The sequence below is a fragment of the Ceratotherium simum genome, chromosome 40 (genome assembly GCF_057802395.1).
Source record: "Ceratotherium simum simum isolate JZ-2026a chromosome 40, ASM5780239v1, whole genome shotgun sequence".
Taxonomy (NCBI): Eukaryota; Metazoa; Chordata; class Mammalia; order Perissodactyla; family Rhinocerotidae; genus Ceratotherium; species Ceratotherium simum.
The window spans coordinates 4,354,157-4,380,185 of NC_141939.1; the positions used below are offsets into that span (position 1 = coordinate 4,354,157).

A 26,029-nucleotide genomic window follows, 5' to 3' on the forward strand; every position below is an offset into this window, starting at 1 on the left:
ATCCCTCCCTTTGTCTTTCTCCCGTACCAGGACAACATGTGTCCCAGCTGAGGTTCTGGCCACCGTCATCTGCATGGCCACCCAAGTGATCCAAACCATCTAACCGTGCCATTTCCTTAGTGTTGAGATGGAATGAGTCAATATTGGTAAAGCCCTTAGAATAGTGCCTGGCATATAAGCACTATAACATCATCATCGTTATTATTAACTGAGGTCTTGACGGTTCACCATCACCTGCGGGGAAGAGATTCAAGCCCCTCAACTTGGCACACAAAGCCCTCTCCCATCTGGCCCTGGCCCTCTAGCCTTATTGCGCATAGCTCCCTTTCTTCATCTATATGCTCCAGCTTCCCCTGTTCCCTCTCCTTTTTCCCAGCCCACTTCCTCCTGGAGGCCTTCTCTGACTCCCTCAGGCGGGGGCAGGTGCCCCACTCCAAGCTCTCACTATGCCCCAAGCACATTGCTTACAGAGCACTTGCCAGATCTGTGTCCCTGTCTTCCCAATAGACTTAACCAAAGTTAACTCTTTCTTTCCTGAACATAAATATATTTAATAAGAGAAACATGAATACAAGCAGAAACGTAAATATGAGCCTGTCTTACAGGGGTTCAACTTTTTAAAATTAAAACTGTCACAGCCATTGATCTTTTACACACTCCACACAAAGCAGATGTTTGGCGGTAAGACATTAGGACTTGCAATGAATCTATTCGTGTCATACCCTGGCTGTAAAACCATTCATGGCTCCCAATTACCATAGGATCAAATCCAAATTCCTTAGTGTAGCATTCAAGGCCCTTCACAACCTGACTCAAATCAAGCTGTACACGTCTATTATAACGTGTGTCACCCTGAATTATGTAGCTCAATTAGCAGATTATGTGTTTGTCTCCCCAGCAAAGCCGAGAGCTCCTGGATCACGAGAAGCAAATCTTACTCATTTCCTATCCCAGGCCCCACCCACTTCCCCACCTCCAACCCATCACCCAGCACATAGTAGGGGTTCTAAATGTTTTGAATAAAGTTATTTCCATTGTATTTCTCTGTCAGCTGGAATTTTTTTAGTGTGGTAAAATATATATACAATAAAATTTACCATTTTAACCATTTTTAAGTATACAGTTCAGAGACATTAAGTACATTCGCATTGTGCGACCCGTCAGCTGGATTTTTGATAGATCATCTCAGCAGCTCTCATTGTAAAATTCTTTATGATGAAGAAAAGGGGAAGAAAGGAGAAGGGTGTGAAAGACAAAATGCACAGGACAATAAGTCAGATGATTTTGTTCAGACTGTGCACTAGGGAGAATGCTCATTAGTGAGGAACATAGCCAAGAAAAGGAAGGGGACGTGGGGTTTTATAGAAGCAAATAAACAAGGGAGTCATCATGAGGAAGGATGGAGGGGGTCTTATCTGAGTCATTGAGGAAGAGTGGAAGTGAGTCTTATGTTGGAATATTCTAGACCGGGATAGTCCTTTGAGGTTAGCCATTTCTTGGAACTCAAAATGGGGTGAGGGAGGACACAAAAGGGTGGGGGGATTTCTTGACTGTAGCTGCACAGGATTCAGATCAAGTTCAGCACCATCAATGTGTTGAGGGAGGTAAAGGGAGAGAGAAAAAGGAGCCATGCCCCCCCTCCAACACCACCCTACACAAACATAGAGGCACCTTCTGAAAGCTGGGTCAGGTCTTGACCTACCATCCTCTCAGCTGCCTGATATTCTTTTTCTCCATGGAATCATCTCCCACTATCTAGGCCTACACACCTCCAGGGCATGAGCTGTGCATTCCAGCAGTTCTGAGTGATTCCTCTACTTTCCTGTTTTCAAAACCAGACAGGTACCTCCACTTAGGTGCACCTTGTACCCTGATGCCCCCCACCCTATGACAGAGGCTCCAAAACAGCCACTTGGCCCCATCTTTTCCATTCCCTCCCAACCCTTCACTTCTAAACCTTGCCATTCCATTTAAATCCACCCCCACTCCAAACCCAGGACCCAAAGCAGGGCCTAACATCAACCATCCCAAAACCAGGTAGACCATTCCTCCTTCCTCAGGGATCCAGGTTGGGCCCATCTTCAGCCCTAAAGTTGCAGCTGACCCAGCCCCACCCCTATGCTCCTCCAGTTCTCCAAGCAGACCCTGGAGCATAGAAGGGGACAGCAACTCTAATGCAAACTAGCTAACTACTTTCCAGTGGCAACTGCTGAATTCCGGCCTCCTAACAACCACAATAGCCCGGAGTGCTTTCGGCATGCACAGATGCCTGGGTCCCACTCCCAGACACCTGATTCATAGGTCTGGGGTAGGGCCCAGGGAGTTGGTTTTGAAAATCTTCCCCCAGAGAATTTGATATGCAGCCAGTTTCCAGAACCACAGCCCTTTCATGTCCAGTATCTCATTTCGACCTCACAATCACTTGACCTGGTGGGCAAGGCAAGTATGACTCCACTTTAAGATTAGGACACTTGTACTCAGTTCGTAGACTAAATTTCAAACAGGGTACAGCACCTGAATTTAAAGATAAGATTTAGAGATTTGCTTTAAAATACTGTGGAGGGAAATTGTGTGTGTGTTGCGGGGAGGGTAGGATAGATGAAAAAAAGGCAGCAGGATGTTGATAAATGTTGAAGCTGGGTTATGGGTATGTGGGGGAATTCCCTCTAACTTTAGGAGTGTTTGAGAGTTGCCATAATAAAAAGTTTTTTAAAATTTCCCTTGGATGGGCCGGCTCCGTGGCTTAGCGGTTAAGTGCATGCGCTCTGATGCTGGCAGCCCGGGTTCGGATCCCGGGCGCGCCCCGAGGCACCACATCTCCGTCCAACCCGAGGCCGAGTCCCGCGTACAGCAACTAGAAGGATGTGAACCTACGACATACAACTATCTACTGGGGCTTTGGGGGGAAAAAATGAATAAATAAAATCTTTAAAATTTCCCTTGGAGATGATTAGGAAATGTGCTGGGTATGCAGTTGTGGTATTTTCTAAATTTCCTCCAGGGAATGAAAACTGTAATTAACTATAATCTGTAAAGATCGTTGTGACCCATCCAATATAATGTAGTCATAACTAAAAAGAGAAGAGTCTGCAGTCTCGAAAAAGAACAGTAAAGGGATGAAAATATGTCAGAGCATATCAATTCTGTCCAGGGGAGAGATTTCTAAGTATTCTGTGTTGGTTATTCAAATCAATCCTACTCTCCCAACATATTCATAAGGACTTCCACTTAACATTCTAGCCCTCTTAGCAATTTCTCAGTATATTAAGAAATTAGTATTAGTATATTATTATATTGCTAACAGTATATTAATTAAGAAATTAGTATTTGGAGCAGTATAAACGTACTACTCAGAAAAAAACTACAATAAGAAACAGCTAAGAGCTAAAAGTGGTTGTCTTGGGAGGAAAAAAATCAGGAATGGATAGAGAAAAAGTGGAGGATTGCTGTTTTCCACTACCCATCTAACAGTATTATTTTGATTTTTCTTAACTATATATATATATTTCTTTGATTAAGAATTAATTTAAATAAATTTCATTTTTAAAATTCCAAAAAGAAAAGGAAATTAGTATTTGGGTTTATCATTTAGTTACTTGTTTAGTCAGTGTAACTTACTCTCCCCAGTCTGTTTACCCATGAGTGAATTGATAAAAATCAGCATCCTGAGGACCAGATCTCAGATCTGTGGTGGCTCAATGAAGAGGCGGAACTCCCACATAGTAGGGACTGCCTCTAGGCCTCCAGATGCCTGCTTGTCACAGAGTTGGAGAATAAGATTCACCAGGAATTGCAGAATGGGGGTGGGGGAAGGGAGGAGGATCTGACATATTCCAGTAGGAATGAAAACACCTGCCCTTTTGAGCCCCAGCTCTATTGTATGACCTTGGGCAAATTACATAATCTCTGTGAGCCTTAAATTCTTTATCTGTAAATTGAGTGTGATGAAACCTACCACCCTAGATTGTTGACAGCATTAAATGAAAGAATGTATAAAGGATGCACATGCACATCGTAGACTCTGCAGAGTTCTATAAGTATACAAATGACTCTTGTTTGTGAATCTCTGTGACAGCTTGCCTACTTATGTTCTGAAATGTGTTCTGGAAAAGTGGGTTTGGTGCCTTTAGAAGAAAGTATATGTGTCAGAAGTAGGTTTATAAATGAAGTAGAAACCGCTGGCTGATTGGAGGATACTGCTCAGGCACCTGTGGCACAGAGTGGCAAATCCTATCACTGGGGTTTATAATTAGAAATATGATAAGCTATAGCTTTGAAGGTCAAACAGCTGAAAAAAGGCCTTGGTGGGTATAATTTTCCTCATTTGCCTTCTGCTTGTGGAAGATGAACAGATGGAAGAGACTTGAGGTCTCCAGGAGCTGAGTGGCTAGGGAGTACATTGGTACAGCTGAGCTGCAGCTATGACAGAAGCCAAGGGAGGGGATGGATGAGGTTGGAAATTCCCATTCTGTGCAGCAGGCAGAGCCCATTGCTTCAAGGTATGGCAGGCTCTTTAGGATGAACGGAAGCCATGAGTCTTGAGAAGCCATCCTGGGGACGTAGGAAGTTAACCTGGCCTGAAGTCCTGAACCAGCCTGATGGTGGTTACTTCCAAAAGTCAGATTGAGGGTTGTTGGTTCTAGGGGGGACGCCACAAAGTCAAGGTTAGACTGAACACTGATGGAAAGAATCTGAAGATTAGTGTGTAAGAAGCCCAATTGTAAAAACGTGGTTGTATTTCTTTAAATCGTATTCCACTTGGCATTTCTTGAAACAACTAGACTCATGCGTGGCTGTGTTGTAATAAAGATTTCTATTTTCTATCATGAAGACTTTTATAATGTCCTAACATTTCTCAATGAAAATGGCAGCTTGAAAAGCGTTGGAGGTAGACAGGTTTGGACTTCAATACTCGGCTCTGTTGACTTTACCTAGTTGTATGACCTGGGGCAAATTATTCAACCTCTTTGGGACCCAGTTTTTCTATTTATAAAAGGAGAATAATAATAATACCTACCTCAACGAATTGCTATAAATATTTAAATGAGGAAAGGAGTGGAAAGCCCAGTACCTGGTATGTAGCACTCAATAAATGGGAGCTATTTTTTAATTAATTGTTACTTGTCCCTTCACATCTAGATTACATTGGCAGCTTCTTGCCTAGATCGTCTCCCACCCCCATTCACCCAAAACACTGCCAACAAATAACCTTCCAAATTTTTAGTTTCCATCATATCACTTCCCCAATAAGAGCTTTCTGTCCCTCCCTAATTAGATTAAGACTAAACTCCAGTTTGCAGGCCAATGTCAGGACTGTGGCTGTTACTTTAAAAGAAACTGGGCACCTCTGGAAGGTTTTGATCAGAGGAGGTTTATAATCTAATTTATGTTTTTAAAGGATCACTCTGGCTGCTGGCTTGAGAACAGACTGTAAGAGGGCAAGGGTAGAAGCAAGGAGACCAGGTATATTGGTAATCTGGGTGAGAAAGGAAGGGGCTGGGGCTTGGGTGGTCACAGCAGAAGTAGGGAGAGGGAGCTGGATTTTAGATGTATTTTCTTTTTCTTTTTCTTTTTTTTTAAATTTTATTTATTTATTTTTTTCCCCCAAAGCCCCAGCATATAGTTGCATGTCATAGCTGCACATCCCTCTAGCTGCTGTATGTGGGACGCGGCCACAGCATGGCGGGAGAAGCAGTGCGTTGGTGCACGCTAGGGACCCGAACCCGGGCCGCCAGCAGCGGAGTGTGCGCACTCAACCGCCAAGCCACGGGGCCGGCCCTAGATGTATTTTCAAGTGACAGTCAACAGGATTTGCTGATGGATCAGAAAGAGGTATGAGAGAAAGAGAGGAATAAAAGATAATTCCTAGATTTTTGGCCACAGCAACTGGAAAGATGGAATTGCCATATAATGAGAGAAGGGAAATTACAGGAGATATGTGTTTTGGAGGAAAGATCAATATTTTAATTTTGGGATACTAGTTTTAGGTGTCTATTGGACATCTAAGCACAGAACAGGCCCTCTGACGCCAACCACCATCCCAGAAGACCAAATGCCCAATCTTTAAGAGAAGTTCTTGGGGGTAAGGGCAGGGAGAAGTTTGTCAGTTCATCAGTGTTCAGTAGAGAGGATTTTCCCTCACCTCCTATGATATCCAGCTTCCAAAAGGCCCCCAGTGATCCCTGCCACCTGCTATTTATGCCATTGTATAGTCCCCTCCCACAGTGTATCAGTTTGGGTTCACATGACCAATAGAATATGGAAGACATGGTGGTTTGTCACTTTTAAGGCTAGGTCATAAAAGATATGTGGTTTCTATCTTGGTCTTTCTCTCTCTTGGATCACATACTCTGGGGAAAGCCAGCTACCATGTCATGAGTAGTCCTATGGACAAGTCCACATGACAAAGAACTGAGGCCTCCTACCGACAGCTAGGTGAGTGAGCTTGGAAGCGGATCTTCCAGCCCCAATCAAGCCTTCAGATCACTGCAGCCCCAGCCAGAATCTTGACTGCAACTCATGAGAAACTCTGAGGCAGAACCACCCAGCTAAACTGCTTCCTAATTCCTGACCCACAGAAACTATGACATAATAAATATTTATTATTTTAGGCCACTAAGTTCTGGGGTAACTTGTTATGCAGCAATAGGTTACTAACATACCTCTCAAAGTCAGGTGAAGGGGGTGCTCTAAGAAAATTTGGGGCTCCTGCAAGAAGAAGACTGGCATCTTATACCACAATCAGACCTCTGCTCAGGCAGCAGACTGCTGTTTGGCCAATGACTCCTAGAGCAAAGGACAAAGAGAACTGGAGAGAGACCTGGGGCAGAGAGAGGGGTCAGTAGTTGAGTGGTCTATACTGCAACCATTGGGTAGATTCACCCAAGGGGGGCTGCCTGACAGGCAAAGTGTACCCCAACAGCAAGAAGCTGGGGGCAAGGGGTCCCAACAGGGGCTGAACTGAACCTCCCACTACAGGCAACCAATAACTGGACACAAGCCACACTCAGTCAAGCAGCAACAACTACAAAGAGGGGGGTTTAAACTGTGGGAGATTAAGTAAAGAGAAATTTCCCCTGGCCCCTCCCAGGAAAAGTTCAACCCTGAAAAGGAAGAGGGAAGTATCCCAGAACCCACACAAGGCCCTCCTCACTCGACACGAGACACATGCACACACACAGACACTTCCCTCCCTCCCCACTGGCTGCAGTGATTGGAGGATTGAAAGGCTGACCACGGCCCTTCCCCCATCCAAGTCCCTAGAGCAGAAACTGGACCCCAAGACTGGAGAAGGAGGACAGGATAGGGACAGAGGTGATGTAAATCAGAAATTAGATGGTAGTTTTTAATGGACCTGACTGGACTTTTAATACTAAAAGTCACACTAAAGCTGTGGGATCCATCTAGGACCTCAACAAGGGATGGAAAAAGGAAATTTGACAGAAATTCGTTAAAAGCCTTGACTGGAAAAAGAAATAAAACCCAGCCATGTTAAGGTCCCACTGAGTTGCGATTCCTCAATCAACCGATTACAATTCTGTTCCTGTAACCCTCGTCCTCAGAGGGGCAGCACAGTGCAGGAGTTAAGAAGGTTTGGAGCTGAGACAGTTTTGCACAGTATCAAAATTCATTTTTGTGTGATCTGAGCGGGTTTCTTAAACTTTCCAAATCTCCCTTTTCTCCTCTGTAAAAGGGGACTAATAATGGTACTCCCCTTACAGGGCTGTGGTAAAGCTGAACAGAAGTAACTGCAGTCAGCAGGGAGAGGGGACAGAGAAGCAGACAGCTTGAACCTCCTATAATCTCCATCTAGGGACCCTCCCCCTATATAAAAGCCAAGGCCAGACTCCTGATTGGCCCTTCCTGGTGTCCTGCCCACCCTAGGTCAATTGTTGTGGTCTGGGGTACTTTTGTCAGTTTCCCATTCCCACTAGAACCCATGGAAATGGAGATGGGACAGGTCCCCAGAGGAAAGAGAGGTTTCCTTCCCAGAAGAAAGAGACAGGAAACTGGACAGATCAGAACAACAGATGCCCACCACATCTGATCTTGTTGATCTCGCCTTTACCTTCCTCCCTTGGTTGCCCAGGAAGAATCATACACGAAAGAATTTAAATGAGAACAGAGCCTGGCTATCTAATCCAGTCCCCTCAGTTAAAGATAGTTAAAGATAAAGGCCCTAAGGCCCAGCAAGATGAGCTGGTTGTTGAAGCCTCCACAGGTATTTGGTGCTTTGGCAGTTGCTGGGGACAAATCTGCCTAACAATATCTGGACACTTGGGAGACAATGAGATTCCGGAATCAAGAACTTGCCTCACTGATTGGCCTGGGGTAATTTATTGCCACATGTGGATTAGGTCAGTCACTGTGGGCGGGGGTGGCTGTCATTTAAATAGGGAGCATTTACCTCCCACCAGACCCACAGGCTTCGTCCAAAAGGAATCCCAGCCGATGCCCGTGAGCAACCAACAAGACCAGTTTTTTTCAAACCGTGAATCAGTCAAGAAATCAATTTAGTTGGGTCAAGATCAGATTTCTTTTGTTTTTAAGAAATAGGATAGAAGGGCCACCCCATGGTGTAGTGGTTAGGTTTGGCGTGCTTTGCTTCAGTGGCCTGGGTTTGCGGGTTCAGTTCCTGGGCACAGACCTACATCACTTGTCAGCTATGCTGAGGCAATGACCCACATACAGCAGTCTTCTCTGTTGTAATTTTATATATAAAGCTACTGGCTAAATGTTTCCTCCTCATTTCTCACCCCTGGGCCCAACAGTATTATGCCTACTCCCTTTTGAAGGGAAATCCAATTCATTCCACAAATGCATATGGAATGCCGAGCATTCTGGATACAGAGATGACTGTGACACAGTTTTTGCCCTTGAGGGACTCTCAACCCAGTGGGAAATGGCCTCCAGTCAACAGTAGGGAAGAGAAGAAAATGAAGAGGCAGAGGGTGATGGACTACTTTGCAAAAAAACAATCTGGTTTTCTAGGCGGAACTTCCATTTTCTACTTTATACACCCTGTGTTATTTGACTTTGTTGCAATGAACACGTCTAACTTAGCAATTTTAAAAGCCCAGTAAAAATATAAAAATACACAAATGAATAAATGAATGAAACGTAATGTGAAAGTCTGGCCTGGGGAAAGGAAAAGAAACATTTACGGAACAGTGCTTTCAAACACGAGCTCATTTAGTCCTTTTGATACAGCGAAAAGGGTCTCTTGATCCTCATCTTAAAAATGGAGAAACCAAACGCCCTAAGAGGTGAAGAACTTTGCCCCAATTCACCAGCTGATAAGGGATAGAGCCCATGACATTTCTGCTACAGCCTGTTCCCATCTGCCAACTAAGAAAAAGGGGCAGAAACTAGGGACAATGACTCCAAGAACTTTGTTTTCAAGCCTTTGTAAATACTACTCAGTGTCTGTCATCTTGCTCTTTCTTGTTTTTCTCCAGTGATTAACAGTTAATATCTTCAAATAAAAAAGGGTCTTTGTGTTTTCAGAGGCAGAAGGAAAAGCTTGCTGGGGTAGCCAGTCTTGGGGACAGAGGGTGCTCCAGCGCACAATAGGAAGAGGGAAGCAGAAAGGAAAGAGAGCAGGCAGAGTCCTGGGTCCACTCAGACCCTCAGACCCTCAGACCCGGTGCTGCGTGGGACTCCTCCCAGGGGCCTTAGTGCAGCAGGGGCTTCCTGGCAGGCCTTGCCTTGCAGGGTTGTTAAGTTTTTTCAATCCCAAGTGACAGGCTTCCTTCTCTCCCAGCTTGCCAGCCTTTGCAGCCTGAGCCTCTTGGTGCTGTGAAATAGCACGATAGTCCTTTCGCCTTCCCTCCACCAGCTCTACCTCTGCCCCAGCCTCCTTCACTTACAGTGGAGGTCCAGGTGTCCAGATGTGGTCTTGCTTGGTCCTTGCTGACCCACCTCAGCCTCCTTTCTTCCCCCATAATCCCCTACTGATTTTCTCCCTCTGCAGGAAAGGAAAGGGAAAGAACAAAAGGCTGTAGCTGAAGTTGGATGGAGAGACATAATGGAGCTAAGGAAAGTTGAGTGTCCTCTAAAACTCTGGGCCTCATCATTTCCATCATCATCATGGTTACTGATCACGTTTACTGAGCTATTACCATGGGCCAGGCATCCTCTCTCTCAGCACGCAAGAATGTCCCAGAGTCCCAGGTCACATGGGCAATCTGTGGCCATGCCAGCCCTGCAGTGTGCCTCCAGAGCTGTGCCAGAACCCCCATGGTGGGGCATCCTGCCTCCCATGGTCCTGTCCCAAAGGAGGACCATTTGTCCTATGGCCATGGGAGCCTTGAAGCCCACCCAATTAATACAAGCTTCCTCACCTTTGCTGCTCCAGCATTTGACTCCCTGTCAGAGGCACATCCTTTTATTGGCCTGGATTCGCTGACATGATGTTTTCATCCCTGCTTCAGGCTCAGTGAAGTGTCTGTCCCAGGTAGGAATCATGACACCAGGTCCTCATGTCCCCACTTGCTGGGATGATCTGAGTTGGGAGTTGAAAGGCACCATCCCAGCTAACCCCATGCCTGCTCCGTCCCTTTGTGGAGGGATGACTGCCCCTTCCCTCTTGAGACACTTGAATGGCATGGATGTATCTGCAAATATCCTGCTCAGGGTTATTGTACACTTATAGGCAGCCAGCGAACAGGCCACTGTATGTACTGATGATGGCCCAGGTTTCACGCTGAAAAAGTGTCCCACTGCTCCCAACCAGGCTCTCGCACCCCAGGGTCCATGGCATCCGCTGAGGGACTCTGCCCAGAGTGGGGCCATGGCAGGCCTCAGCCTCTGAACTCCACCAGCAGACAGGCAGCTTCTCTGCCAGCAGCTCCCCATCTTGGAGACCCAGAGGTTGAAAAGGGCTAGGAATCCAGCCTGGGAGGATCCCAGACTAGAGAGAAGAGCAGGAGATCCCAGGTTACTAATTCAGGACCTTGTTCATCATCTGATCCTCAATGTCAGTGCAACGCTGGGTACAGAAAAGGGGCCCATAAACCTTCAAGGCTGTCTCCCTGCACAGGACCAGACGGAGTGGGCTCAGTCACAGAGGCGTAGATGTGCTGCCATAGGGCCTAAACCTGGAAAGAACCCATCAGGTCCAAGGATCTCTGAATGGAGTGCTTTGAGATGCTGAGGTACCAGATCCTTCTGAGAAAGACCTTCCCAAACCCCTTACTTGCAAATGGAGGCAACTTAGGTGAGTAAGGGCCTCTCCACCCAGAGGCAGAGAAACAGGTCTGCCCCCCACAGAAGACGGCCTTCTCATTTGCAGTCACTGTCTGCCATTCGCACAGCCTGGCTCACAGCAGCCACACACACATCCAGGCTTCCCGACTCTTCATATTAATAGACCTCCAACTCCATGTTGTCCCCAGCACTCTGTGGGAGAGGTTTTTCAACTCTGCAGACCTGGAAAGGTTAAATGCTCTAACCAGGGATGCAAGCCTGGGCCTCCAATGCCTCCTCCAACACTCTCCATGTCATACTGCATTCACCTTTTACTGAGGGATTCTTGTCTCCTCCGCTAGATTGAAGGCCCTGGGAGGGCAAAGAGGAATCTCATTTCTTTACTTCGTTGATTGTCCTCTATTTACCTCATCACAGATGTGAATATAATCACAGATGGGTATAATTAAATGAACTTCAGCAGAGACTGATTTTTCCTACCAGACCCTCATCACGCCTCCCACTTTTAACCCAAGTATCTTAAAAGCTTATCTTTTCCTTCCCTTTGCCGGCTTCTGTCTTTGGACTCAGTGCACATGTAGAGAGCTTCTGAGTAGAGACAGTCTGAAAAGGGCAAAATAACAATAGCCAGTGGGTCGATAATGGAATGGGAAAGTCTCTAAGTACAGTGGGGGAGGGCACTCATCCTAAAGCCAGCTGGAAAGAGATGGGGGGGTGGGGGTGGGCAGAAGCCTCCTGCGGAGCCGGGCTTGCTTTGAGGCGATGCAGGTGGCTCATCTGGTGGGTGGAGGTGGGAGGGAACAGTCGGTCAAAGGTTCTGCTTTCTGCTTTTGTTCTGTCTGGGCCAGTGCCCACCCTGAAGCTCCTGTTCCCTACAAAACTAGCTGGCTGGACCCTCACTGTGGAATATGAAGTGAGGCACCTACCTGCAAGGGACTGCTTTCGGCTGGGCTAGTATGCAGAGCCCTCTAAGCCTGCTAACAGTGCTTCATTACATCAGGCCTCTGCCACCACGCCTCCTCCCATAACAGTATATGATTGTTCCTCTCTGTTTAGACTCTTTCCGGCTGGTATTGATTGTTGCTTTTATTGGCAAACAGTATACCAAATAAAAATAAACACAAGTATTTGTGCAGAGAGAGATTAAAGGGGATTCTCTGTCTCCAGGGCTGGGAAAAAACTTGCTCCGAGACCCAGTGGTCAACGTGGTCCCTGAGTCTTCCCTCAGCGCACCTCTGCAATTATGCTAGGGATGTTTGTTTGTCTCCTTCCCCCTACAGGGCCGGCAGCTGCGGGCTTCCCCACACACCCTGAGTTTTTGGCACTTAATTCATAGTAATTCATAGCTGCCAACTGACACGCCGGTAGGGTCGTCCAGGAAGCAGTCATCTCAGGGCTAGGCTGGGGCCGCGCCTCTCGGCTTGTTCCCACATGCGGCTGCCCCAGATGGCCAGTCACCCCCACAATTTGGGGTTAGGGGTTTGGTCCCGGAAGGGCAGGCAACAGCAACAACAACAACAACAACAACAACAACAGCTACATAGCCAAAGAACATTTAGAGTTGTCCTGTCGTGTTTAACACCTAGGCCACAGGCTTAGTGAAGTGGTGCTGTGGTACAATTCTTACTCTCATTTTACAGATGTAGAAACTGGGGTTGAGAGACCTTCGAACTTGCCTTCCCAAAGTCACACAAGCCTGCCCCTAAGATGACGATCTCTAAGGACCCCGATCTCTAAGGACCCTGATGTGTGCCTAGACTCAATTTCTTCATCTGTAATATGGAAATAATAACACTACCTCTTAGAGTTGTTCAGAGGATTAAATATTATGTATGTGTTTGTTTATTGCCTGTTTTCTGCTCTAGACTGTAAACTCCGGCGGGCAGGGACTTTGGCTTATTCACTGCTATATTGTCAAAGTCGGGAACAAGTGCCTAGCACACAGAAGCTCAATATTTGTGTCCTAAATGGAAACGACATGAGATAAGCCAGGCCAGACCCTGGCCCTTCTATCTGCAGGTACATTGTACATCCTCAGGTCCCAGATTGGGGCTGGGAAAAGCCACTGCTGGCCTTGGGACAAGGCCAGCAAAACCCCCAGGAGTGCGGAGGCCAGAAAAGTCTTCAAGGCACTGGCTGCAATGCCGGTGGACTTGCAGGCCTCCCGCAGGCCTCAGCCCTCGGGTTCCTCTTTTCTTTTCTTATATCAGGAAAAGCATTTTCCTCGCCGAATCACAACGTGGTGCGGCTTCTGAGGTTCCTGCAGAGAAGGGCCAGCCGCCCCGAGCTGCAGACTTCTGCGGAAGGGGAACGGGCAGAGCACGCCAGGCCCGCCCAGGCTGCGGACGAGGGACGGAGCGGCCCCGAGAGCGAGTCCGGGCGCAGGAGGGGGCGGGGCGGGCGCCCGCCGGCGGCTCCCGCGCTCGGGCGCCGCTCCACCTTAAGCGCCGGACCCCCTTAAGGGCGGGCGCTGGAGCCGCGCGCCGGGGGCGGGGCCTCCCATGCAAAGGAGGGGCGTGGGTTGGCGGGGCGGGGCGGGCGGGGCGCTGACCTGACGTCAGGCCCGCGGCCCGGGCAGTTGGCTCGGCGGCGGCGCAGCGGCAGGAGCGGCGGCGCGAGCGGGGCTGCGCGGCGGGGCGCGGGGAGCGGCGGCGGCCGAGCCGGAGCAACATGGCGCCGGTGGGCGGGGGCGGGAGCCCGGGCGGCGGGCCGGCCCGAGGGCGCCTCCTCCTGGCGGCGCTGGTGCTGCTGGTGCTGCTGTGGGCGCGGGGGGCCCGGGGCCAGGGCGACCCCCAGGGAGGCGCGATCCTGGGCATGAGGCTGGCGAGCTGCAACAAATCGTGTGGCATGGACCGGGATGGCATCATCTTCGTGTCCGAGGGCAGCACGGTGAACCTAAGGCTGTACGGCCAGAGGCTGGGCTCTATCTCCAGCAACCTCATCTCCTTCACCGAGGTGGACAACTCCGAGGCCGTCCACAACTCCACCAGCTGCCCCGAGCTCACCAAGGACCTGGTCGTCCAGCAGCTGGTCAACGTGAGCCGCGGGAACACGTCGGGGATGCTAGTGGTGCTCACTAAGTTCCTTCGGAGAAGCGAGAACATGAAGCTGTATGCACTGTGCACTCGGGCCGGGGTGGACGGGCCCTGGCAGAGGTGGACGGATAAGGACTCGCTGCTCTTTATGGTGGAGGAGGCTGGGAAGTTCCTGCCCCTCTGGCTGCACATCCTACTCATTATGGTGCTGCTAGTGCTGTCGGGCATATTTTCTGGCCTCAACCTGGGGCTTATGGCCCTGGACCCCATGGAGCTGCGCATTGTGCAGAACTGTGGCACGCAGAAGGAGAGGCGCTATGCCCGCAAGATCGAGCCCATCCGGCGCAAGGGCAACTACTTGCTCTGCTCGCTGCTCCTGGGAAACGTGCTGGTCAACACCTCCCTCACGATCATTCTAGACAACCTCATCGGGTCTGGACTCATGGCCGTGGCCTCCTCTACCATTGGCATTGTCATCTTTGGGGAGATCGTACCTCAGTCCCTGTGCTCCCGACACGGGCTGGCTGTGGGTGCCAACACCCTCATTCTCACCAAATTCTTCATGCTACTCACCTTCCCCCTCAGTTACCCCATCAGCAAGCTGCTGGACTTTTTTCTGGGCCAGGAGATTGGCACCGTTTACAATCGGGAGAAACTGATGGAGATGTTGAAAGTGACAGAGCCCTATAATGACCTCGTGAAAGAGGAGCTAAATATGATCCAGGGTGCCCTGGAACTACGGACCAAAACTGTGGAGGATATCATGACCCAGCTCCAAGACTGCTTCATGATCCGCAGTGATGCCATCCTCGACTTCAACACGATGTCAGAGATTATGGAAAGCGGCTATACCCGCATCCCTGTGTTTGAAGATGAGCAATCCAATATTGTAGATATTCTCTATGTCAAAGACTTGGCCTTCGTGGACCCGGATGACTGCACTCCCCTCAAGACCATCACCCGCTTCTATAATCACCCAGTGCACTTTGTCTTCCATGACACCAAGTTGGATGCCATGCTGGAGGAGTTCAAGAAGGGTAAGGCCTGATGCAGCTCTCCCGGTTAACTTTTGTCACCCCTCTCGTACTGTTGCCTGTTTTGTGTCTGCTGCTCATAGTGTTCCTTTCGTGTGACCTTGTGTACCTTTGCCCATCACGTCTTGTGCCTCTGAGGTGAACGGTATTCGGGACAGCAAAAACAGTTCTTAAGCGTCTGCTGTCTGCCAGGTACTGTGCTTTGTGCTTCAGGTGAATCAAAGCTGAGTGACACACCTGCCCACTTGGAGGGATAGAGCAAGGCATTATGGAGCTGTTGAAGCAAGACAGAGTAAGGCAACAGCAACTAGAAGGATGTGCAACTACGGCATACAACTATCTACTGGGGCTTTGGGGAAAAAAAAAGGAGGAGGATTGGCAATAGATGTTAGCTCAGAGCCGGTCTTCCTTAGCCAAAAAAAAAGAGGAGGATTAGCATGGATGTTAGCTCAGGGCCTATCTTCCTCACACACACACACACACACAAAAAGGCAGAGTAAGGCAAATGCCCAACACCAGGGCATGGAGATTAGAGCCCAGAGGGGCGCATCTGACTGGGGTGGGGAAGGAGCTGGGGAACTGGGAGAACCTTCACAGGGGAGGGAGCATTTGAGGACAGACTTAAAAGATGGGGAGACTTGGTGCCTGAGGCAGAGGGAACCCCATGAGCCGAGAACCTGAGCAGGGGAGCAAAGGATGTGCTTGTGGCCCAGCAGGTGGTCCTGTTCAGCTGAGGATAGGCTCTGCTGATCTTTGTCAGTGAGGGAGAGGCTGAGTCATTAGCGGCCTTGTGAAGAGCCTGAAAGGATGGTAAGTTTGCTTGGAGCTTGGAGCTATGGAAGGTTTCTGAGCAGGGGATTGCCGTTACTGGAGCTTCTAGCCCACAGAAGCTGAATTGGGAGGTCTCTAGTTGGCTCCCCACTCAGAACAATGCCAAGTAATGCTTTGACTATTCAGCAGGAGCAAGCAGATTAAGTTTTGGTTATTGTTCTGTCTTTCCCAGGCGCCAAACATAAGCTTCTCTCCTGCGGTCTGCTGGAATCTTCAGCTGGCCTTGCATGGCCTTGTGTTTTTTTCTCACGTGGGTTCTTGGCCAGTTCTCAGGTAGTTAGAGAGGCGCTCGGAGGGTTTACTCACCAGCCTCAAAGCTCAGGGCACACACTCCTTTCCTTACTTCCAACAAAACTTTCCTCCCACCTCTGCCCCTCTGAAGCCCTCAGCGTGGCAGTAAACAAGCCAATTATAGAGTAAAACCCTCCTAGGCCAAAGGGAGTGAGGAGGCAGAAAGGGAAACTCTTTATAAAGGAATGGGGTGCAGGGGAGCTCATCCTAGACCCGGGACTTTGCTTCATTTTCCATAGGTAGAGCTTCTGCTGGCTAAGACCTAGGTCAGCCTGGGAGCAAGCCCCAGACCCTTGTCAGTTGTTTCTAGAACAGTGAGTGGAGGAGAGCCTGAAACTAGCTGGGTCAGTGGGTGATGGAGTGGGCTAGGGAGGAGCTGGCTGGCCTTGGCAGATTTGGTCTGAAAAGATGCCAGGATGGGGAGTTGGTACCCTGCCTTTTTCAGTTTCACAGACTGAATCTCAGCATCACAGCTAAGAAGGACTTGAGTAATATAAGTCGGAGTGGGAGACAGTCTGATAAGGCGACCTCACTCCAGAGGGATTGGAGGGACAGGGACATCCGGTGGTGATGGCATAGCCTGAGGGAAGCTTTGGGGGTGCAGACCCAGGAACCTATTTCTCCCGGGTACCCCAGCCTGAGACAGGAGAGCAGTGAGGGTTTGAGCCCCACCCCCACCCTGCAGCCTCTTGGCCCGGAGAACCTCCCGTGTTGCTTGGTCAGGAACCTGGTTAGGGCTCACCAGGGCGGCTTCCTCCTCACCACCTCTTTGGTCTTTGGGACTCTTGTTGGTGACACACCCAACAAGCACGTTTACATCGTTCAGCATGGATCTGGGTCCAACCAGTATGGATTGGCTTGGCCAGGCTCCCCAGCCCCTGAACAGCAGGGCTCAGCTCTCCTAGGATGGGAGCTTCCTGGGTCTTGACAGGGCCATCTTTGGATTCGTCTTGTAAAAAAGTGCCGTTTCATGAAGCTGGGGAAACAGGGCTAGCATCTCTCAGACAGAGCTCTGCAGAACTCTTCACATGCACGTTTTAGTCCACTGGACTCTCCTCCTTAATAGGCCAGTGGCCTGAGCCCGAGCCCTGGAGGGGGTGCTGGTAATTCCATGGAAACACAGGCACTGTCTGCCCGTGCAGCAGGAAGCTCTGGAGTGTGATATGGTCCCCCCTAATGAACACACCCTTGGGCTTTAAGCCATCATCACTTCCTGGTCCCCAGTCTCCCCCTAGTGTGGCCTCTTCCAGATCGTTCCATCTGGCATTTACCTTTTTAGTCTGAGGCCATCTGGGACATGGCAAACACTTAGTGTACATCTGCAGTTTTTTGTTTTTTTTAATAATTTATTTATTTTTTCCCGCAAAGCCCCAGTAGATGGTTGTATGTCATAGTTCCACATCCTTCTAGTTGCTGTATGTGGGACGCGGCCTCAGCATGGCCGGAGAAGCAGCGTGGCTGGAGAAGCGGTGCGTCGGTGCGCGCCCGGGATCCGAACCCCGGGCAGCCAGCAGCGGAGCGCACGCACTTAACTGCTAAGCCACGGGGCCGGCCCCTACATCTGCAGTTTGAAAGATTTTCTTTACAAATCTGGTGTTTGGAAGGCTTCTTTTTTAGCTAAGAAAAATGAGTGAGCAATGTTAACAACAGCCAGTATTGTCCTCAGCATCAAAATCAGAGCTGGGGTTGCCGGCTGAGTCTAGCTCAGTACCTCTCGGAGGGTTTGCCTGTGCTTCAGTGGCCTCTTCAGTACCCAGCCACTCCAAGTTGGGTGAGGCCCCTGACCTCTGCCAGAGTCTTTCTGCTCTGAGTGTAATCCTCTTTTAAGGTCATTTTGTCTCCTTCCTGCTCACCCTCCCCCCCACCGCGTTATGAGCTCCTTGAGGGTAGGGATCATGCCTGTTAGTGTTTTTGCCACTCAGTGCCTGGCAAAGAGTTGAGTCTTCAGTAAGTGCTCGTTAAATGAATGAATGAATGAATGACAAATGAATGGCTATCTCACAAGCCCTGCTGGCCTTCTTGCTGTTCCTTGAACACACCAGGATGCTTTGCCCTCCCATTCCCTCAGGCTGGAATGTTCTTCCCCAGCTGCCGCATGGCTCCTCACTCTCCCTCATGTCTGCTTCAACTTCACCTTCCCAGTGAGGCCTTCCTGTCACCCTATTTAAAACTGTAACCCCCCATCCCACCCTGACCTTCCTGATCTCCCCTACCCTGTGCTAATTTTTCTTTTTCTCATAGCACATATCACTTTCTAACAACTGTGTAATTTACGAGTTTGCTGCCCTATTTATTGTCTGTCTCCTCCCACTAGAATAGAAGTTCCAAAGTGCAGGGCCCTTTGTTCACTGCTGTATCCCTACTGCCTAGAATGGTTCTTGGCACATCGTAAAACCTCAATAGAAAGTCGCTGAATGAATGAATGACCTGTCAGGTTTGAGAGAGAATTATCCCCCTTGCAGAAGTGTTGGAATTTTGAGGAGCTGGTAAGGGATAAAGAAAAATGGGTGTTGTGCCCTTACGCGGGGGCTTGACGCTTCTAGCTGCACCGAGAAGGACAGGGGGAGCTCCTGCAATCACATGTTTATTAATGGTTCGGCTCAGCGGCTGAGAAGCAGAGTTTGGAGTCTTGAGTGTGGTACATGGTTCCCCTTCTCTGTGCCTCAGTTTCTTGTTGAATAAGCAGTCTTTGACCATCAGGAGTTTACATAGGTTCCCTCATTAGTGTGAGTCATGAATATGCTCCTACACACTCAGAGACAGGCTTGGGGAGTCAGTGCAGGCGTGGGGGGCTGAGCTTCCCATGGAGACTAAGACAAGGGTGTCACAGGTTCCCAGCTGCTTCTGCCTCCTGACTCAAGGCAGTTATCATTAGATATTTATTGACCCCCATACAGTGTGCAAGACATGATGCTCGGTGCTGCAGGACCTCAGGAGTAAGACCATCTAGATGAGAGCTGTGAGGCCACTGGGAGGCTCATGCAATGTGAACCTTGGTCCTTTGGCTTAAACCTCGCCTAGCACTGTTTGCAGTGCTGGGTATTGTGGTTGGGTTTGTCTACATCTTGAAATATTAGAACAAAGGCTCCCTGGGCTTCTCCTGGCTCAGCTGCGTTTTTCCTCTATTGCAGATGCTCTCCCAGACTCTGGAAGCAAAGTACTGTAATCAATGAACTCTCCCTGTGGAGATCAGAAGCTCAGGCCCACACGGAAGGCCACCTTCCAGCCTTTTGCTGTGCCCCTCCCTCTGTGACATTCCTGCCCCTCCCAGGCACTGAGCTCATCTTTAGTCATCTTATCTTTCCCCACCCACTTTATAAGCATTTAGCCCCCTGTAAAGAGCTGGGTTTAAACTCCAGCCAGCTGGGTCACTGACCCATGAGGTGACCTTGGACCTGTGATTGCTCCTCATACAAAGTTGGTGGGTTATAAATTGGAGGGGAAAAAAGCTAGAAATATTTTCATTAAAAACTCCTCCCACAGTTCCCCCACCTCATCACATTTCTCCCTCCTACTTGATGTTATTCCTGAAACAACTTTACAAAGTCAAGCAAAAACGCTGCATAATTTTTGCATTCGCTTTTGGTTTCTACCATCTGACACCTTGAGTATCTTATTTCCTTCCATTTGCTTGTTCATTCAATTATTCAGCAAATATCTAATTTTTTGAAGCCTGTGTCAGACTGTGTGTGAGCTGTTGGCAATCAGAGAGGACTGACACAGCCCTCTGACAGAGCTCGCAGTCTGCCAGGAGACAGACATGTAAACAGAGCTTAGCTGTGCCCCGCTCACGTAGGTGCCGTGGGGCAGAGGAAGGCCTAGGCCTGCGAGATGCTTCTCAAGTCAGAGTAACAGGACCCGGAGATCGTTACGGAGATGTTGGAGTCAGGGCCAGGAAGAAGCTGTGAACACCTGAGGTTCCTAGCTTGGGATTCATGTTGATGGTGTCATTTGGTGGAAGTGGGGAGAGGAAGAAGCAGGCTCAGTTTGGTGAGGGTGGAGGGAAGGGAGTGATGGTCAATAATAGTGGTGTGACCCCACAGTGGACTCTTCTGTGCCCAGCATTGTGTGCACCAGAGCTTCTCACACTTGAACGTCGGCCCAAACTGCCTGGGCATTTTGTTAGAAAGCAGATTTGAACTCAGTGGGTCTGGGGTGTGGCCGGAGTCTGCATTTTTGGCAAGCTCTCAGATGATGCCCACGCTGCTGGTCCGGGACCACACGGAGCAGCACGAGGGTGCAGTCCATGCGGGCGAGTGTGCAAGTGAACGTGCCCGTGTGGAGCTTGGGAGCGAGGCCAGGGCCAGGCTAAAAGATTTGGAAGTCAGCCGAGAGCAGGCAGAACGTGTGAAGCGTGTAGAAGCCTGGCCCAAATGGCTTCTTGGAGAGAAAAAAGAGCCAAGCAGCCATGGTTTTGGGAGCCTCCTGGGGAGGTCAGATAGAGCAAGGGCCGAGCACAGGTTATGAGATGGGACAGTTAAGTCACAGGGTGCTGGGAGAGGGCAGCCTCAGGAGTGGAGTCAAGGCAGCCGGACACCTGGTCTCAGACGGCTCCACCTGGAAACAGGCTCTAACTGAGCTGGTGGTTTGATCTCGAGAAGCTGCCCTGGGGGCAGGTGTATCTGAGAGAGGGACAGCAGCTGCCTGCTGGGGTAGAGGTGCCAGTGGGGCAGCTGACAAAACGCTGGCCAGGCTCCTCCTTTCTTTCTCTTGAGCAGAGCGCTTGGGGGCACGGAGTATGGCCGCGTCGGGGGGCGGGGGGGTGGCAGGGCGGGGCGGCCAGTGGGCAGCTGCACCTCTCCCCCTTGCTGGCACCGTGCAGCCTTTGGGCTGGCTTCCCCAGAGGAGCCAGAACTGAGGACAGTTTCACCAGTCTTCTGTTTACAGTTCTCTTCCTAAAGCTCTTATTTGTGTGCTGGAAGATGCTGCCTTATGTCTAGGCCCTAATAAGAGCTTCTTAGATTGTAGTGAGATCATACTGGTGTTTATTTTTCAAAAATCTTGTATTTTTAATTAGAAAGCCTAGCTCCAGAGTTTTCCTGGACACCTCTGGTAGGATGGGAGGTATCAAACAGATGTTTAACCTTGAAAAGGTGGGTGCACAGAAACTGGGTCCTACAGGATAAATGGATAAGGGGCAGGGGACTTTGGGAAAGCAGAGGCCTGTCTTGTCAGTAGAAGTCTGGGAAGACACTCCAAAGGAGGTGACATTTCAGCTGGATCTTCAAGGGTAAATAGACACGGCATTTTCCACTTCTGTGGTCTTATTGTGGGAGAACTGGGACAAGACCACAGGGCGAGAAATGAGCTTATCATTCCTTGGCGCCAACTTAGGTGACACACTGCTTCTGCATGTTGTGACTGTTCAGCCCTTTCTAGAGGGGCTGCGAGGTATGACCATTGTGTGTCTTCTCTCTCCACCCCCTCCCCCACATTAGTGCTGTCATACAGACAGCCAGGGTCGTTGAACAGCAAGGACATCTTTGAGGGAACGGAATGGCGCCTCAGTCTCAGGCTCCTTGAGGGCAGGGGCAGCGAGTATACACTCCTACAAGGCCGCACAGCAGGGGGCGTGTATAGAAGGGGAGGATGGACCAGGCCGTTCTGTCAGTGTCTTGGTGACTGATTTTAGCAGAGCCACCTGGTTCCTTCAACCCAGTCCCCAGGGAGGGTTGCCTTGCTTGTCCTAGGGCTGGCTCCCTCCAAGCCTTCCTTTGGTCTTAGGGATTTTTTTGAACTTCTCAGCAGAGCTTGCCATGAGGATGTGAGGGTTGTCGAATTTCCCAGAGTGCCCAAGATGGCCCTCAGCTAAGAGGATGGGGAGTAGCTTTCCGGTGCTCTTCCTGCCGTGTGATCCAGCGCCTCTCCTCTGCTTCTCTGAGGCCCTCTGTCTGCTGTCCGGCACAGCTGCCCTTAGGTGCTCACCTGTCCTGTGCCTCAGGTTGCCCCTCGTCACCCCTGCGGGTGCCGAGACATCCTGTAGCTTTGTGGCTACGTAAAAGGCTCCTAGCTCATTTCATAGACTGGAATCTGGACTCCTATTTATTATGTGATTTTTCTTTTTACTAGTGCTTGTTATAAAAGACATACATCTCCTTGTCAGAACTTTAGAAAACACAAAAGGGGCCGGCCCGGTGGCTCAGCGGCTAAGTGTGTGCGCTCAGCTGCGGCGGCCCAGCGTTTGCAGGTTCGGATCCCGGCTGCGCACTGACACGCCACTTGTCAGGCCATGCGGTAGCGGCGTCCCATATAAAGTAGAGGAAGATGGGCATGGATGTTAGCCCAGGGCCAGTCTTCCTCAAGAAAAAAAGGGGAGGATTGGCATCAGATGTTAGCTCAGGGCTAGTCCTCCTCACGAAAGAAAAAAAAAGAAAACCACAAAAATGTAAACAAAACCATCCACAAGGCTGTGACCTAGAAAGAACCACTTTTAATATTTTAATTTATTGTAATAACTTTTTTATAAATTTTATGTTTTAGTTCAAAAAATCTTGTAACAAACAGCAAGATCAAAACCATTTTCATTTTTACAGCCATGCCTTCTCCTATTAGCTGCCCATATGTGTTTTCACGTTGAAATCATTGTCTGCATACAATTTTGTGTCTTGTTTTTTGGAACACTGTTTAGATTGGTTCTTCAGATTTTTCCTCTGATAAGAAATGAAATCGTGGGCCGGCCCCGTGGCTTAGCGGTTAAGTGCACGTGCTCCGCTACTGGCGGCCCGGGTTCAGACCCCGGGCGCGCACCAACGCACCGCTTCTCCGGCCATGCTGAGGCCGCGTCCCACATACAGCAACTAGAAGGATGTGCAACTATGACATACAACTATCTGCTGGGGCTTTGGGGGAAAAAAAAAAAGGAGGCGGATTGGCAATAGATGTTAGCTCAGAGCTGGTCTTCCTCAGCAAAAAGAGGAGGATTAGCACGGATGTTAGCTCAGGGCTGATCTTCCTCACAAAAAAACAAAAAACAAAGAAAAGAAATGAAATCCTTTTTTATCCCTGGGATTCTTGGGAGAAGCGTTTGGGAGGATTTCCACAGGCTGAGGGCGGGGCGGGGCTGTGTGGCTGGCTGACAAGATGATGAGCCCAGAGGGCTAGGGTGTGCTGCTGCCAGCCTGATTTGCTGGGGGTTAAGCCTAGTGTTGCTGGAGCATTCTCCAGAGGTTATAGTCAGAGTTGCTTCCATGCTGCAGGGCTGGTTTACTGGGATCTGGGCAGGGTTCTCGAAAGACTGGTTTCCCCGGGCTCTCTGGAACGCCTGGTCTCTGGCCAGCGGGCAGCCAGGAGCCTTGGTTGGAAGGAAGCTCCCTCCCTCTGCAGGCTCACTCCCACACACACTTACGCCCCCCTGCCCTCCCCAAGACAGGCTCACACACATGCACACTCTGCCCTCACAGGAAACACACTTGCCCCCACACACAGGCAGGCAGGCTGTGTCTCTCTTCTCTCTCTCTCTCTCTCCTTTCTCTTCTTCTCTCTCTCCTCTCTCTCCGTCTCCCTCTCTCTCTGTGTCTCTCTGTCTCTCTCTCTCTCTCTCTCACACACATACACACATGCACAGTCACCTGGAGTCCTGTGTTTTAAACTTACGTCCATCTCTCATCACACTCCCCTAAGAGTGAGTTTAAAAAGTGAGTAAATGCTTATGCAGTGGAGTTTATTTCATGAAAGGCTCAAAATAGTGACTGCCTCTTGGGCTCAGAAGAATTTCTCTGGTTGCTGGTGATTTGGTCACTCACTTTAATGACAGTGTCCAGGTCAGAGACTTGTGGTGAGGATTCAGTGAGGGAAGGCATGTAAAGCACTTAGCTCAGTGCTTGGCACCATGTGATCATGCAATAAATGTTAGCTATTTAAAAAATTATTGTTATTACTATCCAAAAGGTGCCCCGGTTGGTGCTGGTACCAACTTGTGCCACGCTGGTTCTCACAGACTGTCTGAGGTGGCAGGCTGCCCCACTGTCGGGGGTGAGGTGCCTTTCTTGGAATTCTAAATACATGGAGGTCAAAAGATCCCACTATATAATTACATGTGAATTTAGATACCATCTTATCTGGACACTAGTGTGTATATTAAGGGTAACAGAAGCCAGAGCTTAAGAAAAAAATGTATGGGAGAGAAACTTAAAACTGAGGAAATTCTCCTCATTTACTTAATTATTTGTCTCCTGCAAATTGGAAAAAGTTAGCCTGCCATCCTGATTGCCAGCACATTCATGTTCTAACTGCAGAAGCGGAATCTGAGGATGCCGCTCCAGGGAGACGCCCAGGGGACCAGGCATGGCCACATTTGCCACTTGCACCTCTACCTGGGTTCTTTCATTTCAGGATTCACCAGTTGCCTGCTCCCTCCCTCATGTCTTAGTTAGGGAGGGAAGAAGCTATGACAGAACAGCAGCAGAGACAAGAGGGGGATCCAAGGGAACAGAGACTCCCCAGGAGGCCCAGTCTCCCAGCAAGTGCCCCAGACCCAGAGCTCAGGAAGAGGTTAGAGCAGGAAAAAGGAAGTGCCTTTGTTAATGGTTAACCTTTATTGAAGACTGACTTAATCCTCCAGAGCCGTAGATGGGGAACTGAGGCTCAGAGGGGCTGAGAGTCTTGCCCGGTTACATGACAACTAAGTGGCAGCCCAGACTGCCCTCCTCCAGAGGCCAGGCTCTTAACCACTGTTCTGTGTCATTTCTCAGTGAGATCCAAGAGATTAAGAAAGAGACCAGAAGATTGGGATATTCCAATAACTCCAAGCTAGAAAATTTACTGTCAGTCCTAGATTTTTTTAAAATTGAGATATAATTGACATATAACACATTATATGAATTTCAGGTGTACAACATAATGACTCCATATTTATATATATTGCTAAATGGTCACCACAATAAGTCTAGTTAACAGCCCTCATCACACATAGTTACAAAATCTTTTTTTCTTGTGATGAGAACTTTTAAGATCTACTCTCAGCAGCTTTCAAATATACAATACAGTATTGTTAACTATAGTTACCATGCTGTACATTATATCCTCATGACTTATTTATCTTTTAACTGGAAGTTTGTACCTTTTGACCCCCTTCACCCGTTTTGCCCACCCCGCACCTCCTGCCTCTGGCAGCCACCTAAATTTGTCTTAAAGTAAATTTTTCGTTGAAGCAAAGTGCATAAATCATAAGTGTACAACTTTGTAATTTTTTGCAAAGGAACACCGCCGTGAAACTACCTCTGAGTTCACGAAATAGAACATTACCAACACCCTAGGAGCGCCCCCTGGACCCTCCCAGTCACTGCCCCTGCCCCCTAAATCATCGTGGGTTAATTATTTTCTGTTTATGAACTTTCTAAAGTGAATCGTACAGTATGTATTCTTTCGTATCTGGCTCCTTCTGCTCAACATTAAGGTAATGAGCTTCATCCACGTTGTGTGTAGCTGTAGTTCATTCTTTTTTGTTGCTGTATAGTATTCCATGATATAAATACACCATGATGGTACTGTTGATGGACACGTGGATTGTTTCCAGTTTGAGACTATTACATATAATGCAAAAGAGAACACTCTTTTGCATGTCTTTTGGTGACTGTATGTAGGCATTTCTATTGGGAGTAGACCTGGGAATAGAATTGCTAGGACATAGCA

At 49.1% G+C, this 26,029-nt stretch overlaps 1 protein-coding gene across 2 annotated transcripts in view; it reads left to right on the forward strand.

The window, feature by feature from the left end:
• The first annotated feature begins 13,863 nt into the window (after window positions 1-13,863).
• The window catches only part of CNNM4 (cyclin and CBS domain divalent metal cation transport mediator 4), a 37,398-nt gene continuing 25,232 nt past the window's right edge, over window positions 13,864-26,029 (forward strand). For both annotated transcript variants that reach the window (XR_015550314.1, XM_087426171.1), the window contains exon 1: window positions 13,864-15,280. Coding sequence is in view for 1 of the 2 variants with exons in the window: in XM_087426171.1 (XP_087282297.1) it covers window positions 13,879-15,280 (1,402 nt within the window). In the remaining variant the exon portion in view is untranslated. The remainder of the gene's footprint in view (window positions 15,281-26,029) is intronic.